Source organism: Martes martes (genome assembly GCF_963455335.1).
Source record: "Martes martes genome assembly, chromosome: 6".
In the NCBI taxonomy this organism is placed as follows: Eukaryota; Metazoa; Chordata; class Mammalia; order Carnivora; family Mustelidae; genus Martes; species Martes martes.
Genome location: NC_137893.1, coordinates 112,724,092 through 112,744,964, shown reverse-complemented (window position 1 = coordinate 112,744,964; position 20,873 = coordinate 112,724,092). Strand labels below are relative to the sequence as shown.

The 20,873-nt window shown below is 37.3% G+C and overlaps 1 protein-coding gene across 50 annotated transcripts in view; it reads right to left on the bottom strand.

The window, feature by feature from the left end:
- RIMS1 (regulating synaptic membrane exocytosis 1) overlaps positions 1–20,873 on the bottom strand; it is a gene marked incomplete at both ends in the record, with an annotated part of 221,064 nt that overhangs the window by 51,186 nt on the left and 149,005 nt on the right. For 28 of the 50 annotated variants that reach the window (XM_080806176.1, XM_080806177.1, XM_080806223.1 and 25 more), the window contains one exon: positions 18,151–18,386. The exons of 16 other annotated variants lie outside the window; for them this stretch is intronic. In XM_080806176.1, the coding sequence (XP_080662302.1) occupies positions 18,151–18,386 (236 nt within the window). The remainder of the gene's footprint in view (positions 1–18,150; positions 18,387–20,873) is intronic. 6 more of the 50 variants (XM_080806178.1, XM_080806181.1, XM_080806224.1 and 3 more) reach the window with 1 other exon arrangement.

Genomic DNA, 20,873 nt, shown 5'->3' with positions numbered 1-20,873 from the left:
CTTAATGTGTAAAATTATGTGAATACACATTTTCTCATTTTCTCCCCATAAAGGAAGATTAAATCCAAATTAAATATTTTCCTAGTTATATAAACTTATATAAAAATGACAAAATGCTAACCATTGACACCAGTTTTTCTGGCTATTTATAGATAATTATTCATTTAACTAACTAAAAGCACTTTAAATACACCTAGAGCATGTAGTCCAATGGTTAAGGACTCTCAGTCCATTCAGGCTGCCATTACAAAAGTACTGTAAACTAGGTGTCTTATAAAGAACAAATATTTATCTCTCACAGTTCTGGAGGCTGGGAGGTCCACAATCTTGGAGCTGGCAGATTCAGTGACTGGTGAGGACCCACTTCCTTATAGACAGCTGTCTTCTTACTGTGACTTCACATGGTTGAAAGGGCAATTAGCTTTCTAGGGTCTCTTTTATAAGGGCAATAATATTCACAAGGCTCTTATGAATATAAGACTAGGTCCTCAGATCAGGACTCCCAAATGCCCCACCTCCTAATGCCACCATATTGGCCACTACATTAACTAAATGAATTTTAGGGGACACAAATATTCAGCTCACAGCAAGGACTAAGATTCTGGGCATAGACAAAAATTCAGATTCTCTCTACCACTTAGCTGTTTGACTTTGGGCAAGTGACTTAACTTCTCTCAGCCTTTGTTTTTTCCTTGAAAATCAAGAGCTAATTACTGTATATTATAAACTCTCCTGCAACTTCACAGACTTGTTGAGAGGATCGAATGTGGTAACGCACATTAAGTGCTTTACATAGGACCAGTGACATAGTGTGGGCAGAACAAGTATTCACTGTTCTTATTAGTTATTGATCGTCACTTGATAAATGTTTGTGGAGTAAATGAAATGTTTGGCATCACATAAACATTATTGCCAGGACTGCGTGGGAATAAAAACGGTAGCCATTTAAGTTCCGTGGGGGTAACAGTTGTTGGTTTCAGGCACCACTGACCCAAGGAGTTAATGGAGGGAAAAAAAGGGGAAAGCTTGAAACAAAAATAATGACTATTTTTACCTTGGGGAAGTGAGTAGGAGATAACTAGGAATGAACAAGACAGATATTAGTACAGTATGCTACTAAAAACAGGTGGTTTTAAAGATTAAAATTCGGGTGATATATAGGCAAGATTTGAACTATTTCGGCTCTTTACAACTGTATTTAATTCTCCCAATTATTTTCTGAATGGAAAGAAAGGAAAATTATTAAGAATATATTAAATTTTGTTGCACTCGGGTGGCTCAGTTGGTTAAGCGACTGTCTTTGGCTCAGGTCATGATCCTGGAGTCCCAGGATCCAGTCCCACATGGGGCTCCCTCCTCGGCAGGGAGTCTGCTTCTCCCTCTGACCCTTCCCCTTCTCATGCTCTCTCTCTCTCTCTCAAATAATAAAATAAATAAAATCTTCAAAAAACTGTTTAAAGAATATATTAAATTTTGTGGAAACTTTGGGAAATAAAGAACATATGTTTATATTATAATTAACTCTAAAGCTAATTTTTCTCAGAAATCCTTCATCAGTTAACGCATTCCTCATCTTTCCTAATACGATCGGGCTTTTATTTTAAAAGCTTTAAATAATTTTGCACTCATGAGATGGTAAGCCTGAAAGGCTTTGTAAACTGTAAAGTACTATAAAAAGACAAGCTAGTCCTCTGCCTTTCACTAAATCAAAAATGAGCTTGTAAACAATTCGAGGGCAAGGACAATGCTTTCTATTTGTGTGTACCACAAAGAATACTCACGGCAGAATTCTAAAGGGCAGAGGCTTTTCTCAAATGCTTGGCTAAAGGGTATGCAATGAGTGACAACTACAAAAATACAAAAGCAGAACAAAAGAACAGACAACTGGCATTACTTTGAGTAACGTCACTGAGCCACTTAAAGAGGAAAAAGGTGTGCACTAAACGGTCAAACTGTGCTATCTGGGCCAGAGAATCTAGGACGTGCTGAACGTGAGTTGAAAAGCACTGGTAGAGATACTGAGGAGACAGCTTCCGCATCCAGCATCACGAGCAGAAAGGAGCCAACAGATCTCAGTTATTACAGAGCCCCTTTGATTTGGGAACACTCACCGAGGAACCCATAATTCAGGCCACCTACATTCTGAATATTAAAACCAATATTTGTAACTGTACTTAGACCAAATTCAAGAATATGTAAAAATTTGCTTTTTCATCCTGGTCAATGCATGTAATGCATTACATTAAAATACTTGAATTCAGCTGTTCTTCCTTCGTGTTTCTGTATATAAAATTTGGATTAGATTTTCAAAATTAATTCCCTGATTTATGAAAGTGGATGGTTTTTCCCCACAAAAATATAATACTTTTGAGGCTTTACTTTGAAAGAGATAACAAAAAATGATCCATGAGAAGACAGTATTGTCCTTAGGCATTATAAAAAGTCATAGAACTGAACTGGAAGTAAATTTTTACTTTGAAGATAAAAGTGATTTTGCTATTCATATCAATCTTCTTGGTAAGTCTCTTAAAACATCAATTGGTATTTTTTGTTAATGATTTGCTGACACAGAATTCCCATGAAATTTTATGCAATCCTTCCTAAAATTACATCTTTCTCTTTCTTTCTTCCTTCCCTCTCTTCCTTCCTTCCTTTTTGCTCCCCTCCTTTTCTTTTTTCTTTTCTTTTCTTTTCTTATCTTTTCTTTCTTTCTTTCTCTCTCCCCTCCCCTTCACTTCCTTTCTCTCCTTCCTTCCCTTTCCTTTCTCTCTCTTTCTTTCTCTCTTCTTTTTAAAAACAACTAGATTATTGGGTGAATTTCCTGAGGTAGAACCTCTAAGTAGGAGCTGGCATTTTTAGTAGCAGGTTGAATCATATAGACTCAGTTAAACATCCCTTGAATTTATTTTCCTGTGGATTTCTGATCAATAGGATTTCCTTTCAAGAACCCTCCCTCATTAGAAGCACTGCATCTCTTTTCGGTTTCCATAATTCAGGTAGACAGATCAAAGATTCTTTCTTACACTTTCAAATACAGAGTGATAAAAATATTAAATTAAGATATTAATTGGTTTTATTTCTTAATTAATATACTTCTACTTCATTAGATAATGGCAAAGTGTTACAATGCAACTATATGTTTATTGACAAATGTTTATTTAGGTACTACATATAATTTATAATTCCTTTCATTTGAAATTTTCCTAAACATAATATTATTTACTACTTGACTGTCGAAAGTTTAATAGTTTCAGCTTAAAAGCTAAAGAAATGTGCTATTTCAACATATAAAAAACCCCTTAGGGTACTGAGTTTGAATCTGGAATACTGACTGTTATTTCTCCTGTAAATCCTAGAACATAAAGTCTGTTCAGTGTTACTAAAGCTATGACTAATGATTGTGTGTACCACATCCTTTAGTTATAAGAATTCTTAAAATGTAAATGATTACTTTAATAAGTATCACTATGTACTGGCCTGATAACAGAAGTTTTATTTTCCACATAAGAATGTACTAGCTGACTTGCAAAGTGGTTATGGTAAGTCCATTATGATAGACATCCTTTGTCTTTATCTCTAACAAAAGATAGATTTCCAAAAATATGTAGACATTTTCACTTTTCTTACCTAAGTATTTTCACAGAGTTAATTGATACTTTTATTAAATGAAGTGATATATGTAAGAGAGCATTGAAAACTGTAATATCTTTATTAATTAGTATAATGCAAATTTCATCTTTTAGTAGTTTTCTAATAAAATGTGGCCTTGACTTTTACTGTAATGGTAAAGGAGTTACTGTTACAACAATTCATTTACTGTCTCAAAACCTTAAAATGATAAATATCTCCTTACTGTTTACAGAAAGATTAAAACTTAAAAAGCAAAAAGATGGACTTATCCAGTGAAATGGAACCAGATCAATTTCCAGGGGCTTTTGAAGTGATTTTTAGAAGGGAAAGAAAGGGAAAAGAAGGCAGAAAAATAATTAAAAAATCACTTGTACTTTTTAAAATTTTTTAAATTGAGATGTGTTGATTACCTAAAAAATAATAAAACCCAATGTAGAAGAAAAATTGCCTTCAAAATTCACCCACTAAGAATGGCATGTCATAGTGTTAAATGAAATGCCATGATGTGGTCAATTAATTACCATCTAAGCATGATACTCTGACTGAGCAATCATACCCATCCGGTAGACTTCTTTCGAGAATCTTTTTCATTAAGGCACTGTATAAGACACTGCTCCCCTAGCCTCCCCCCAAAACACAAAAACAACAATAAAAAACACCCTGTAGCAGTTACTAGTCTTGTAACTTTGAAATTCATTTTGTGACAAGACCTTTACAGATATTTATGGGGCAGAGAAGTATTTAAACCGTACCATATGAGGACCAAAAAATGTCTTAGAGGAGTTCAGAGAATCACTTTTAGCCCAATAGGAAGTTGGAATCTGGATAGGGCTTGAATGAAGAGAAGGATTTGGCCAGGCAAGGTGACAGGTTAAGAACTTTCCAAGTGGAGGGTTTAGCACCTGTTAAGGTGCAAAGAAAGAAGCTTTAAATTGTGTTTTATAAACCCAAGGAAGTCAAGTCTAGTCGGAGCACTGCCAGAAATGAAGTTACATCTGTGAGAGATGGGAAGTAAATAAGATCATTTACTCATGTCAAATAACAAGTAGGCCTTTTTTTTTTTTAACCAATATTGTCCATTACACATACCTCACTGGTTTCATATGCACAATACCAAATCAAACTCATGTCTATGAATTTTCTGTGACTTTAACAAGAGCAATTTGAGGGGCCTGTAGGGGCAAAATTCAGATTAGGGTGTGAGGAGGACTGAGTGGCTTGTGAGGAAGAGACAGAACACAGACATCTCTTTCAAAAAGTTTCATTTATTCAAGAAAATCTTTGGGTGCCTAGTTCAGGCATTTTGCTAAATCCTGGGGAAGTAATCATCACAGAAATAACAGACACAACTCCTGAGCTCTCAGCCGGGAAAATTGGAGTTGGGGGAAGTGGTTTCACTACTTTATATAGGCAGCTACATCGACGATCAATTTTTAGAGCAAGGTTGAAGAGCTGAAGATTCTTATCGTTGTGGGGGTTAGATAAGCCTTCATTCTGAAAAATCATTTTGTCTACTGAGAGATGACACCAATAGGCACATAGTATCTATGTCGTCGACAGTGCAGGAATAAGGGGGTGGGAACTGTAAGTCCCTGTAGTAGTATAAATTAACTTCTGACTCTGAGAAGCAGAGGATGTGTTTAGGTAACTATAGAAATGATCATTGTTCTCTAATGGCTTTATCTGTGCTCTGCATTGTAGGCACCAAGTTCTTGGCCTAGAGCAAAGGTCATGAAAGCTTCTCTTTAAAAGATCAAACATTGAGGGACGCCTGGGTGGCTCAGTTGGTTAAGCCGCTGCCTTCGGCTCAGGTCATGATCCCAGGGTCCTGGGATCGAGTCCCACATCGTGCTCCTTGCTCAGCGGGGAGCCTGCTTCTCTCGCTGCCTCTGCCTGCCTCTCTGCCTACTTGTGTGTACTCTCTCTGACAAATAAATAAATAAAATCTTTAATAAAAAAAAAAAATAAAAGATCAAACATTGAATAATTTGGACTTTGTGGGCATAAGGTCTCTGCCTTTGTAGCATGAAAAGAGCCATGGACCACACAGAAATGAGTAAGCATGGCTGTATTTCAGTAAAACTACTAATGGACACCAAAACTGAATTTCATAAATTTTTATGTGCCACAAAATATTATTCTTATTGTGACCTTTCTCAACTATTTGCTAAAAACTGAAAAATCATTCTTAGCTCAAGGGCCATAAGAAACAGACTTTGAGCCAGAGTTTGCTGGCCCCTGACCTAGTATACAAGAGGCTGGGTAATAGGGCACAGGGAGGGTTGGCTGGATCACTCTCTTGCAGATTACACCTAACACAGGATAAACAGATGCACAAAAGCCCTTTAAGTGTGGGCACAATGTGGTATATGTGACCAAGAGCAATTTCCTGAGGCCAGAGCTGACAGATTTCACCAGATCTTCAAAGGGAGACTTGACAGGAGGAAGTTTGAGAACCAATGATAGAGAAGAAACTTAGACCTTAAGAGCTCGTATTCCATTAGCCTCTTTACACATAGTGAGCAGAGAAAAACATTGGCTGGGTTAACATGCCTCTCGGCACCATTCATGAATGACGTCACCAACATCTGTTCTCTATCTACTGCCCTTTTATTTGTTTCTCAGAGTTACTAAGATTGCTAGTTGGTATTACTGTTGAGCCCCTTCTATATGCCAGGTACTTTGCTAAAGTGTTAACATAAATTTTCATTTAATTCTCACAATAGTCTTCGAGGTAGTTACCAATTATTATCCTATTTTATAGTTGAGGAAACTGAGGCTCAAAAAGGCCTTTAACTTTTTGTTTTCTTTTGGAGTCTTCTAGATCCTCTGTCCTTACATTCTGCACCTCCTTCCTAAGCACATTCACTCACCCCAATTTCCATTTATATACTGATTATCCTCAATTGCCTTAAAAACCTATCCAATGACTGTCCCAACTTCAACATGGCCAGAAGTAAGAAACAGTATCCCTGCCCAGCAGTCGCTCTCTCAGTAAATGGCAAGACGCACCCTTACCCTGACATTCCTCTCCTCCCTACTCCCCAGTAGACTCTTGGATACAAAAGACTGTAATCACTTTCCTACTCATCCACCTTTTCCCAAATTTAGCCTGGTACAAGCCTTCTGCAATTGTGTCCTAAGAGGTCTTCCTAAAGACTTTTTTTTTTTTTTTAGGTAAAAAATGGTAGTATTACAGAACAAAATGAAATATTACGAATCTATAAATATTTTTTAAAAGCTATATAATAAAAGCATCTCTCTGTGTTTTCATGGAGTTGAATGGAGTTACAGTGAAGTGGTTAAGAACATAAACTCTACTTCAACATCTAGAAGATACACAGCTTCACACAAGTCATGTAATCATGAAATGGGAATAATAATAGCACCTTATGACTGTATTTTGAGGACTAGAGAAATTAATAAATGCACAGCAATTAAACACTAGATGGCATTGTGGTAATTAATAAATAATAGCTGTCCCTGCTGGGGGCTTTATCAATGTTAATAACACCAATGCATAAAAAGATTAGCTAATAATATACTAATATTTTCACAGTGAACTTGCTATTAGTGGTGGCACTGCAGGAGTTTTATTTACCTTCTTTTTGTTTTTCTGTGCTTAAAAATCTGAAAAATAGGGGCACCTGGGTGGCTTAGGCCTAAAGGGTCTGCCTTCAGCTCAGGTCATGAGCCCGGAGTTCTGGGATCAAGCCCCACGGCGGGCTCCCTGCTCAGCAGGGAGCCTGCTTCTCTCTCTCCCACTCCCCCTAATTGTGTTCCCTCTCTTGCTGTCTCTCTCTCTGTCAAATAAGTAAATAAAGTCTTTTAAAAAGATCTGAAAAATATTACTAAAATAAATGAGCAAAAACATCTCTATATAAAATCACCATGGGTTAAATGAGGATGTACTGAAACTGAAAACAATCTGCTGTGAAAACAATCAGACATGTTTCTCATTACATTTGAGCTACCCAAAATATTTTATAATACCCATTCTGAAATTGATCTCATGTTTAAAATTTATTTTAGTGTAGTTAACAATAATTATCACTATAAATAATATCTGAGTACTTAGGATTGTACTTTGAAGGCCCTTAATAAATGTTAGCTTCCTTTCCTCCTTCATATCCTAAACACAAATTAATTCCACTCAAATAAATGTTTTTTTCTGACAAATCAACCTAAAAGTATATACGCATATTAGCCAAATTCAGAATTTATAGTTAAGAGTGAGGAAAAGAACAAAAATAGAGCAGGTGGCATGTGTTTGAAAATACTACTCCTTATTAGGGCATCTCTTCAGAAGATGAGTTACTATAGCTGAATTGAATCTCTATTACCAGTAGTGAATTCCTAGGCCAGACAGCAACAGTAAATAAAAGAACCCATGCTTACATTCATCTGATGGCTTTGCAGACTTGAGAATCATTTCTGGCACCATGATTTTGTGTTCAGGAAACAAAGAACATGAAACATTACGTTCCTCAGAATGTTTTTCTTGTGTTATTAAATGAATCAAATAAATGAGGTACAGACAAGGAATCTGGATTTCAGCAAGATTCTGATAAATATAGCTTTCCATGTCTGAAACTTTTGGGGGGACACCTATCCTTTGTGAGAACTTCTTTGCTTTCATTGTTAATGATCAGCAGAGGCAAGTAAACATTTCTTTCTTTTTATTCTTTTTTTAAGAATTTTTATTTATTTCCTGGACAGAGAGAGAGAGAGAAGGCACAAACAGGCAGAGCAGCAGGCAGAGGGAGAAGCAAGCTCCCTGATGAGCAAGAAGCCAGATGTGGGGCTTGATTCTAGGACCCTGAGATCATGACCTGAGCCAAAGGCAGTCACTTCACCAACTGAGCCATCCAGGCATCCGAAAGAAACATTTCTTCAAATGTTTAAAGAGAACACCTTAGCCTTCCTTCCCTGGAGCTACAACTTCTTTTTACAAAGAAAAAGACTGAGAATCTTCAGAAAGCTGCACTAAACTTAAAATGCAGGGGCACCTGGGTGGCTCCATCGGTTAAGCAGCTGATTTTGGCTCAGGTCATGATCTGAGGGTCCTGGAATTGAGCCCTGTGTCTGGCTTCATGCTGAGCAGGGAGTCTGCTTCTCTTTCTTCTCCAGCTCCCCCCTGCTCATGCTCTCTCTCTCTCTTGCAAATAAATAAATAAAATCATTAGAAAAATTAAAATAAAACATAGAAAATATTTTGGTAAACCAGATTGGCTGGAAGGAGACAAAATAAGTCCTATGGCAAAATAAGACATTCATTTTCCCAAGGTAAATAAATTATGAAGTCCAAGCTGGTGATCACTTGATTTACTTTATGACTTGCTTTACCTGTGTGACTTTTGGGGAGAAAATTAGAAAAGAATAGCAGAAGGGGATTTAATCTCTTGGACATTTTCTTGGCATAATTATTGTCTAAGGACCACATGAATTTTAAAATAATGCCCTAGGGGCGTCTGGGTGGCTCCGTTGGTTGGGCAACTGCCTTCTGCTCAGATCATGATCCTGGAGTCCCAGGAACGGTCCCGAGTCCGGCTCCCTGCTCGGCGGGGAGTCTGCTTCTCCAGCTGACCTCTCTCCTCTCATGCTCTCTCTCTCTCATTCTCTCTCTCTCTCAAATAAATAAATAAAATCTTTCAAAAAATGCCCTAAAGTCATAGGGAAAATAACTTAATGAAGCACTATCCCATTAGGTTTAAGTGAGTTATAGCTACAGTTTAATTCATGTGTATTATTTTCTTGACAATGGTACCAGGGTAATTTTGTTAGTGTCCATCTCTATTTTTTTGAGAAATCTGTGATATACCTTGGAAATTCATGAACTCTTATTAAGTTATTTTGAAATCAAACATCCATAAATCTACCTGAAACTTAGAATACTTACGTTTTTGCCTGTATAGTCTTTTTTTAAAATTTTTTAAAAATTTTTTATAAACATATAATGTATTATTAGCCCCAGGGGTACAGGTCTGTGAATCATCAGGTTTACACACTTCACAGCACTCACCATAGCACATACCCTCCCTAATGTCCATAACCTAACCACCCTCTCCCTACCCCCCTACCCCCACAGCAACTCTCAGTTTGTTTTGTGACATTAAGAGTCTCTTATGGTTTGTCTCCCTCTCCATCCCATCTTGTTTCATTTATTCTTTTCCTACCCCCCAACCACCCCACGTTGCATCTCCACTTCCTCATATCAGGGAGATCATATGATAGTTGTCTTTCTCCGACTGACTTCACAAAGCACAATACCCTCTAGTTCCATCCATGTTGCCGCAAATTGCCTATATAATCTTGTGGGATAATGAACACCATATAGTTTTTAATTCTACTATGAACCTTCTGAAAGGTTTCATTCCCATGATTATAATGAAAGAAATATTTAAGTTCATTGAGATAAACTGCCCCCCAAAAAAGCCTTTTAACCTGTATTCTGAGTAAGAGTAAGAAAAAGATCTGCTCATTGCCTTAGGAAGAGGTAATATCAATAGGTAAGAGAGAAGGCAGAGTTTCAACTTTCTCCAGTGAGACAAATCATATTGAGAAGAGTTGAACTAAGTAGTAAATGGCAGCCCAAGACAGGTGAATCTCCAAAATGAATACGATAATCTAGATCTAACCAAATTTTATCTCAGAATCTTCAAGACGGGCAGTATGATTTCAAAGAGTCCTATGATGATCTCAGAAATCCTGGTGAGGACACTGAAGCTGCACACAGCAGGGGGTGACAGACAGTCTTGAAAAACCATCAAAACTAACATAAAGGAGATACCTGCAAATTCTGGTAACTGCATTTGAAAGTTATCTCACAGAGATTTTACATTATCCAAACTCAGCTGGAATTCCAGGGCTGCTCAGTGGTACTTTTATCCTAGTCATTTCCACATTCCTCACCCTGTATCCTCACTCTCTCCACTCCCTCTGTTCTCCTGTGCCAGAGATCAAAGGCCTCTGACTCAGGTTCCTTCAGCCTTAATATTACCATTACAATACTCCTCAGGATCCCAACCATGTCCTCTCTTCAGTCAAATTTGTTTGACTGAAGAGAGAACCATTTTTCCCTCTCTCCAAGAATAACTTTGGTGTCCTTGAATTACACCCTCTGTTCTCTGGGACTTTGCTCTGTTAATTCAAATTTTTTGTATTTGTATCTTTCAGTCTCTCCATCCAGAGGTGCTTTTTCCAAACCTCATCCTGGAAAAATGTACAGATCTCCTTTCTTCTGAGACAGACAGACAGACAGACAGACACACACACCCCATTTACTTCTGGTACTATAAGGGCCTATTTAGCCAGAGCAGCTCCATCTGGTTAAACAGTGATTTTGTTGTTTATGCAGTAAAACTTAAACTGACCCTGCCCCCTCCCCTCAGGGAACTTACTTAAAAACAAGTCCTGGAAACCAGTCCCAGGTAACAAAGCCCAAATACAGGGGTGGGTCAGGCCAGGTGGAGGTATCTAATCAGTGGGGGCGCATACTGTCTCCCTAGCTACCAAGGAGTATGGGCCCCGCCCTTTGGGCGCCTTTTGGGCGCCAATTCTGACCAAGGTGATAGGCTAGTTCAAATATCTACTATAGGGTAAACTGTAATTCAATTGATTCAATTGGTCACTTATGTGTGACCTAGGGTGACTGTGCAGCTTTCTCTGTGTGTTACAATCTCATTGGCCACCTCTGCGTGGCCAGGCCCAACCACATGGCTTTTGCCCTTAAAAGCTAGTCTGTAAGGCAGAGAGAGGTCGCCTCTTTGCAAGACATGGTCCTGGCCGGTCAGTTTGATTCTCGATGCTTGGCGCGAAATAAAGCTTTTGCTTGACCTTCGCTTTGTACCAGTCTCGCTCCTTTGATTACAGACCCAACAATACTGCCTCCATTATGATGTCTGGTACATAAAAAATATTTTATAAATTTTGATAGAATGAATGAAAGGATTGCTCATACTGGTCGTTTCCCTTCCTGATGCTAAGCTTTCTGAAGAGAAGGTCAAAATAATTTATTCTATTTATTCATCCTTCCAGCCCAGCCCCATGTGTTTAAATAGGCTTTAGGGCAGTAGGGGCAGCCTCATGCTATCCCACTGTAACCCCTCTACCTCCATGCCCCTGAGCTCCTACCTGGTCTCTGCTGTTCTAGTTCTTTCCACCCATGATGAGAACCCCATCCCAAATCTGATGGGGAGTAATTAAGTGGGTGTGGATGAGATGACTGTTACAGAGAGAAAGTTGAGATGAATGATGGAATGGAGAGTGGGCTCTGGCCCACGCTGAATCTCATCTCCACACAAGGCATGCTCCATCCCCCCGCCTAACTCATTAATCTATTCAAACTTAAGGTCAGGAAGAATGCTTCGGTTCCCAAGTCCAATGGTCTACTCTCATTCCCTAGCCTCTTCAATCCTTCTGTAGGATTCACAAGGCTCTCTATAAAATTCTCTCCTCTCCTGGGATTCAGTTTCTCTTTGTCTTTACCCTTCACTCTTTTTGGATCCTGGTCCTCCCCTCCCCACTCCTTCATACTCTCCCTCTTTTCTTAGTAGTTATTCCTGAATTAGGGCATTTCACCTTGTCTTCTCTTAATTTCATCTTCAGTCCATTCCTTTGTCTGAGTACGCTCATTTCTTCCATTTCCCTAGCTCTTTCTCTACCTCCCTGCATCATCCTCTGTCATTTCGTCTGTTAGCCCCACAATGACCTCCTTGCTTTCTCCCTGGTTTTGTAGACCTGGCTTCCATTTAAACTTCCAGTAGCATAGCTTTGTTTCTTCTAGTCTCTTAATTAAAACATCTCCATCAAACTGTGAGCAAAGTCCCTTAAAGGGCTTCTAAAAGACCTGGCCTCATCTTTTTTTCTAAATGTATTTCCCACCACAGCCCCCCTCCCCCTTTTTTTTTTTAAAGATTTTATTTATTTATTTGACAGACAGAGATCACAAGTAGACAGAGAAGCAGGCAGAGAGGGGAGGAAGCAGGCTCCCCACCGAGCAGAGAGCCCGATGCGGGGCTCGATCCCAGGACCCTGGGATCATGACCTGAGCCGAAGGCAGAGGCCCTAACCCACTGAGCCACCCAGGTGCCCCACGACAGCCCTTTTATACACCTTTGCTTTCACCCAACTGTGCCTGTGGGCCGGGACCATTTATTGAGAAATAAATAAACGTGTGTGTGTGTCAGTGTGTGTGTGTGTATTTGTTTTTCTCCCTATTTTCCCTTCCCTCTTTCCACAAAATTATTAGCCTTTTAATAATTTCCACAAAATTATTTTATGCTCCCTTGCTTCAAGGATTTTTGCAAGAACGTAGGGCAGCCAGAAGGCAGTATTGACTCTTTTGTCTTTTCTAAATGCCTAAACTCTAAAACAGATAATGCTAAATGTGCCAGCCAGGGAGAAGGCTCTGCAGGGCCTATAGCCCAGGGTGGAACCTGCAGGAACCTGGGTCCTGCTCCAGGAGCCCTGTTGTGGCACAAAAAGAGAGCAAGAATATGCAAGGAGCGTCATGTAACCAGAAGGCATTTTTTGTACATGTTGAGATTCTTTTTTACTCAGGAGGAGTGTGTATCCTTTGGAAATCACAGAAACTTTTGTTTATCCATCTCCATGTGAGATATGTTTCCTTACAAAATATTGGCAATAGCTCCCAAATTTTTGTGTTTGCAGCAAGTTGTCAGTAGTAGAGAGCTTGATCTAACAGGAATTCAGAGAAAAAGATACTGGTAAATGCTGGAGTAACAGGGGACAACTCAAAGAATTAAAGGGTCTTGAGCAGGGTCTTGAAGGAAAGGATTAGGAAGAGGAAAATGAAATTTGGGATGGGGAAAATTTTTAGAAAGGTACAGAGTATCATTAAAATAAATGAATTTTCAGTACATTCTTAGTACATGATAATAGACTCTTAATTATTTGAAAATTATAAAACTGTTCTACAACATTTTCCATAATTTAATCAATGGCTTAACCATTAACATATTAATCTAATAAAGTATCTTCAGCTGTTACTGATATAATAAATAATAATTTTATTAAATGGTTAGACCATGATTATCTACCAATTCTGTATGTGCTCTCATCCTGAGACACAGCTCTTAGACCAATCTGATTTCCCACTTCTTTTGGTAACATGCACAAGTGGCATGAGTTTACTACATTTGGTGCTTGCTTTGTATTTTCTCATTTAGTTCTTTGGTTCAGGTTTATGTGAATAATTCCCTTCCCCTGGGGACGACAATTTTAATTTTGAAATACCTACTATGGCTGGTGTAGTACTAGAGATACAGTTATTCAATAGTGTAAGATGGAGTAAATTGAGCAATTTCTAGTCTATGAAGCCAATGTTATTTTACATTTATAGATGTTTTCTTCATAAAAGCTAAAAGTTCTAAGCAGAAATCACAGTCTCAGATACACAGTGTTCATTCGATCTAAAATCTGTCCTAAGGTGACCTGTTTCTTATAGTAAGGTGGAATATCCATTAAAGAAATCTTTTATATGATTTTAGGATGCATGCATTTCCCAGGGGAGTAAGCACTCATCATTTTCAACATTTATCGGTATGCTGGTAAGATTCCCTCTATCCTGGAATGGGCTTCCCTGTAAAATATTACTGATTTTTTAAAAAACATTTTTATTTATTTGTTTGACAGATAGAGAGAGATCACAAGTAGGCAGACCAACAGGCAGAGAGAGAGGGGGAAGCAGGCTCCCCGCTGAGCAGAGAGCCTGATGTGGGGCTCGATCCCAGGACCCTGAGACCATGACCTGATCCGAAGGCAGAGGCTTAACCCGCTGAGCTACCCAGGCACCCCACTGATTTAATTTTTAATGCACAGGACTCACCTCTTCAAAGAAGTCTTTCAAGTTTCATGAGAGTGGATCACACTCTCGGCTCCCTCTGTACCACAGTGATGATTGGATAGTTGCTCTTTCTGAGCTGGAAGACTTATATGCAACTCACCCTTTTCTATTTTGATATCTTTGAAGGCAGGAACAGGGTTTCATCCATCTCTAATATTCCTAGCTCCTAGCCCAGTTCCAATACAGTGTCTATCATGCATTAGCAACAGGATTGTGCTTAAATATTTGCTGAACCTTATTTCAAACTCTTCTTTTTTGCACAGTGGGTTAAGAGCACAGGCTTTGGTACCTGGAAGCCTGGGCTTACATTCTGGGCCAGACACTTACAATGGGAACTTGAACAAATTACCTAATCACTGTATGCCTTAGTTTCTCCAGTTTCAAAATGGGAAAAAAAGTAATGGTACTTACAAGTTTGTTGTGACCAATAAAGAAGTGAAATTATATGTACATACACATGCATGTATATAACTGAAGAGTGCATGGAAAAGGCTCCAGAATGTAACTCTATTAATAGGTTTATTCACTTAGACACATTTTTATGATACTAATAATTATACTTGTAGGTAATTGCGAGGGTGTCATTTAGGGATGGTCCTTCACAGATGTATAGATGCTTCTCGAAAATGCCTTTATTTTTAAGTAAGGAGGGGATTACCACTGGGGGAATGTCATATACTTAGTCTATGAGGGAGGGACCAAATCCTCACAGTACACAGGATGGGCCTCTAAACCTGCATAAGCTAAAATCTATCTTGAGTTCTAAAGCCTAGCACTAAGTTTACTCAGAGCTTCATTCAGCTCCAAAATATTGCTAGATCAGGAGCTTTTTCTTACAATTTTCCTTTCTTTCACTACTTCATGTTTTAATCTAATTCAGCTACTAAGTACTGAATAGGTATTTAGCTAGGTATGTGAATCGCCTAAAGACATTTACCGGTGGTAACACCTAGAGTCATTGGAAATGTCCTGTTTGTGTCACTTTCTTATTAAAAAATACATATTTAAAGAAGTTCTTTTCATTATGAATAAACAGTGCAGTAAAGATGATTTAAAAGTATTAATATTATTTACAATTGAAATATCCTGTAAGAGTAATTATATGTAATTGGAAAGACTAGTAAATTATATATAAGAATAATTATATATATATATAAAAGAGCATAGTAAATACTCTTCATAGTAAATATACATATGTGAGTATATGTGTGTGCATAAAATTTACTATGCTCTTCAATTTGTTGAAAAAAATTTTATTTGATTTCAAAGACTCAAATATACTCCTTTGAGCAAGTTAAAGGCTATAAAAGCAAAAACAAAAAAAAGTGATGTGTTTGTAATCAATCATTCTAAAAAGAGCTGATTAAACTTTACTTCTAAGTGCTTCATATTTTCCTGATTATCTGCTGTGGGTGTGACAGAGGAGAGAGAAATTGTAACCCAGGCTGTCTGGATTAGAGGTTCACCATAAGAGAAGCCCTAGCTTAATCAGTCTTTTTTTTTTTTTCATATTAAAATAACTAAATATTTACATGAAACGTAATACATTCTAGTCCACAGAATACACAGCTTGTTTTAATGTATGAGTAAGGCTGTTTTCCTCTCCACAGAACAGGGAGAAAAACAAGACAATGCACTGAGACAAAGCGGCACGATGACCGAGGTTTGTCACCCTTTGTCATTTGCTTTAGAAAGATAGAGAGAAGAATGAGAATATGTTCTCAAATAACAGGTAAAATTATGATATAGAAAAAGAGACATAAAACTTTATATCTGGAAAGTTCATAGGAGGACATCTAGTCCAACCCACCCTGTATATGAGCAAATTGAGTCCTACTGAGATGAAGTAAAAGTTGATTCACTGAGTCACCTTGGAATAGGATTGTTTTGTGAGCTTGGCTTTGGGATCCTATGTCTTTTTTTGCTCCCTTACACTGCAACCTAATCCCCTCAAGTAGGTTATTCCATGGAAGTTACTAATAATGCATCTTTTCGGAAGGTAAATATTATTTGAAATTCAACAATGACCACAAATGGAATAAAATTTAAATTAATAAAGCAAAGAGGCTAAGTGTTTCAATGACATTCATATGAACCTATCACCTACAAAGCCGTGTAGCAAGTACAGTTCCTGTGTAAAATTACTGTTGTGTTTTATTCTAAGAAAATATAATTCTATGTAACTAGTGAATAATAGAGAGTGAACTAACTATAGGGGACAAATAAAAGAAGAGAGACTACGAATAGTTAGATTAAGAAGATAATTTGTCTGCTAAACCTCACAGAGGAAGCACTGGTTGATCAAAGAACATTTCCATTTCATCTAAGTGATGAAAGATTTTCAAATCTGGTGGTGGAAGCCTTATCCACACCCCACACTGTAAACTATCATTACATCGATACCAAAAACCAAGAAGCATCACCTTTAAAAATGAGACAAATCAAACAACACAAATGAACAATGCCTCCTACTCCTCAGGAAGAAGTCTGACCCTAGGAAAAGATTCTCCGTCGCAATGAACAGCTCATCTCAGTGGGATGGCATAGAGGCTAATCCAATACAGAGACACTCGCTAACCTAGGTTCATCCTGTGATTCTCAGAAAGACAAACCTCTGCTGAGATAGCTGTGCATTCCAGGTCAGTTTTTCAATGGCTCAATTTCCTACCTTTATTTGCAAATATGTCCACTAGAATGCACATTTTAAAATAGATACTCTCCAGAATGCCAAGGTAACTATAAAAAGAATTTCATGAAAGTTTTTTGGCATGAGTAAATTTTGTTACAAGACTTTTGCTGCTAGGAAACAAAAATATGGAGTGAATGGTTATAACAGGAGAAAGAAGTGCTGACAATTTAAATCAAACCAATATTTCACTTACCTTTAGTTTTCCACAGTACTGAGCATAGTAATGAATTATCTGGTATGTCTGATCAAATATTATGTAATTTGGGGCAATTTAAAAAGTATTTTGTAGTACAGAAATAACCATCCTCCTTGCTGTGTTTGCTTTTTTCTATATACCTTGAGGACATGAAGCTTTTAAGGTTTATAAGCAGTAGAAAATATCTGAAACTCAAATTTGTATTAAGACATTCATTGCACAAATCCACTGACCCATTTTTCTAAAGTAAAAATAAGTGCTGGGTTTTTAACTTGCACTGAAAACACAATTACAGTTCAATAATTATGTTCATACAGTACCTTGAAGACTATATTTCAAGTTGCACAACTGACCTTCTTTTCCATAAAAATATAGATAGAACCTAAATTATAGGTAATTATATTATGGAACATTTTGAAAAGGAGAATCCTGTTGCTTTTCTTGCATATAAATCAATTTGGATCTTTAATACTTCTTTGCATTTCCTTGCATATTTATAAACATGGCTTTACTTTTTTTTTTTTTAACTTATGAAAAGTATCTGACCACTTTACAGATCGACAAATGGTACCAGGTTAGACAGCTGTACAGGAAAAAATAAATAAATAAACGCACACATGTAACAGATCTTTAGAGACAGAAAAATAAACTTCTTTTGCAAAGAAGAATCCGTACACTCTACAATCACTCACAAGCCACAGCATGAGGATCCATTTTTGTCTCTCCAGCAAGAACTCGAGGTGTCCAAATGGAATTCACTTCACTCACCTGTTTGGCTTAGTTGGGATGTGCTTCTACTCCTTCTAGACACTATGGCAACCACTTTGGCACTCAGGCTGGATCTCCTCTTCTTTCCACCTGCTCCGACTGTACCCACAGCTGTGTCGGACTGACTGCCGTCATTATGCTCCAGTGTATACATCTCCCCACTCACACTGGTGCTCTTCATGATGGCTCTTCCTGAAGTCCCCATCCGTCTGCCTTGCATTTTAGGGGTAAATGAACTATATTTACAAAGTAAAAACATATACGCATCCATAAATTACAGGTCAGCATAACTGAAGCTCTAAATCTAAGTTATTTTGAAATAATCCAGGCAAATTTTTTTGGGGGGGGGTAGTCAATTGAGTAGTAGTCTTACAGCTATGATTGACTAGATGTGAGCTTAAAACAATAGTAATTCAACACAGGAATCTATGAACTTTTAGTAAGAAGAAATGCAACCAGTGTTATCCACAGGGAGGTTAATGTTACTGACTAATTTCATAGTTACTAATGTTACTTTCAGAGAAAAACAAAAATATTTAAATCAACAAGACAAGTTCATATACATTCCTCAGGAAAAAATATTATTAAAAATGGATATTCTGGATTTGCCATATAAGATGAAAAACTGAAAACAGTTACTGTTCTAGTTCCAACTAACAGATAGCTCTTGCTATTTGATACCTCCTGCTTTATGAGTCTGGACAGACTACTAATGAGGCAAAAAAAAAAAAAAATCACATTTCCCTCCTTCCTTCCTTGTCCTCTCAGGTTGTATCTCTTCCAAATTTCAACTGATTTTCCCCTTTTAGCATTTCAAACTCACATGCTCAGGTTGAGATTTTTCTTTTTTCTTCCCTATCAGAACTTACTTATCTATGTTCCTGGATTATACTAATTTATCTGAGTAAATTACTGTACGTCTCTCCTAAGTGAGAAAATTATTGTTGAGACTTTCAGACAACATGGAAGGTTGGTGGGGAAAAAAACCGTCTCTAACTTGCCAAAGTGAATGTATGTCTGTGAGTTGGGGAGAAAGGTGGGGCAAACAAGTTGGGAGTCACAGATGTCAGGATTCTTCATATATTTTAAATTATACTGCATATGCAGTTATATTATCCATCTAGACTGGCCTCTTTTGGCCCAATTAAGACCTGGTTTGCTATATCTGAAATGACCCTCTTTATTTTATGGTTCCTTAAAATATCTGCAAAAATGGCTTACATGACTCTCACCACCACCTCGATTTTCTATTTCTTGTTTTGAAGTACAAAATACATTAACAGAGCATCTTTTAACAGTGATGACATTCAATACTCAAGTTGAAATAAATCCTAATATGATTAGAAATGATAAAACAGAAATTCTTGGGATCACATAACGTTTTTGTGGTCACATGAGTGTTTCAGTAGAAAGGGAAATTGATACGGGATGAGTTCAGAAAGAGTGAGATTGTGGAAGCCTCAGAATTTATGGAAAAGAAACAAGACTGTTTGATCCTTAGGATCCTTCCATGAACCGAATTGAAAAAGGAGACCTCTATTTGATAGGAATCATTTGGAATTTTTAATCCCTAGCTGTATTACCTGAATTGGTCCACATTATTAATATTAATATTTGTATTCTTTCAATTTATTCTAATCAGCTTTCCCTTAACTCAACATTTGTAAAGTCATGTGCAAACCTGGTAGTTTTGCTATGCACTTTATGCAAATTCTTTTTTGAAACATTAATGAAGACGGTATTACATATAGCTGGTTCAAAACTGATTCCTGTGGGGTTTGTATTCCCAATTCCAGTGGACCTTCTTTTCTGAGAAATACTACGATAGATTTCTTCTGTGTCCTCACAATTTATTTCAATGCATGACCTAAATCTGTCACCTCTCCTTAAGTCCACTCCTACTACCTGCTTTTTCTACAATTTTACTTGCAGACTTCCACTGGAGGATATGAAGCAATGTCACAATTTGTTCAGTTTTGCAGTGATCATGTCCATCTTCAATCAAATGCCGGTGACTGAGAAGTCAGTAGTTTTTCCACCTCTCATCACTCTTTTTAGAATACCTGTCGCAGGGTTATTGAAAACTTCTTTTCTGATGATTTTATTTTTACCTTAATAAAGTCTGGATAAACTAGCATCTACCTTTTCTCTCCCCATTATTTCCACAAAAATGGAATTCTATTATAACTCTCAATTTGTATCTTAAAAGTTATTTCACAAAAATACTACTGTAAAATATTCAGGAATGTTCTTTGGGCTATAGAAAAGTTTAAAAGCATAGGGAAATGTCTTCAACAATACTTCTATTCTGAAAATGTATTTGAGATGAGCTAGGAAGATGCAAAATTCTTTTCATGGACATTTAATCACAGCAATGAAATGTTCCACTATCTGAAAAAAGTCCAGAAGGCAGCTATGCTCACCACTATACCACGAACACACTTTGTTGACAAAAATTATGAAAAAATTTAAGGAAATCTGTATAGTGATGACCATTCAGGGGGTTAAGAAGTTATGTTAAAATGATTTTTGTGAATAAATGCTGTAATTTTTCTTCAAAAAATAAAATATTTTATTCAGAATTTTAAAAGCATTCTTATACAATATAAAGAATTTGGAATATCATAATGTTCAGTGAGAACATGTGAAGGCATTTTCAATTCTGCTTACCTAATTGAGGGGAGAGGTTTCTGGAGTCTAATCAGGTTACTTTAATCTGTGTG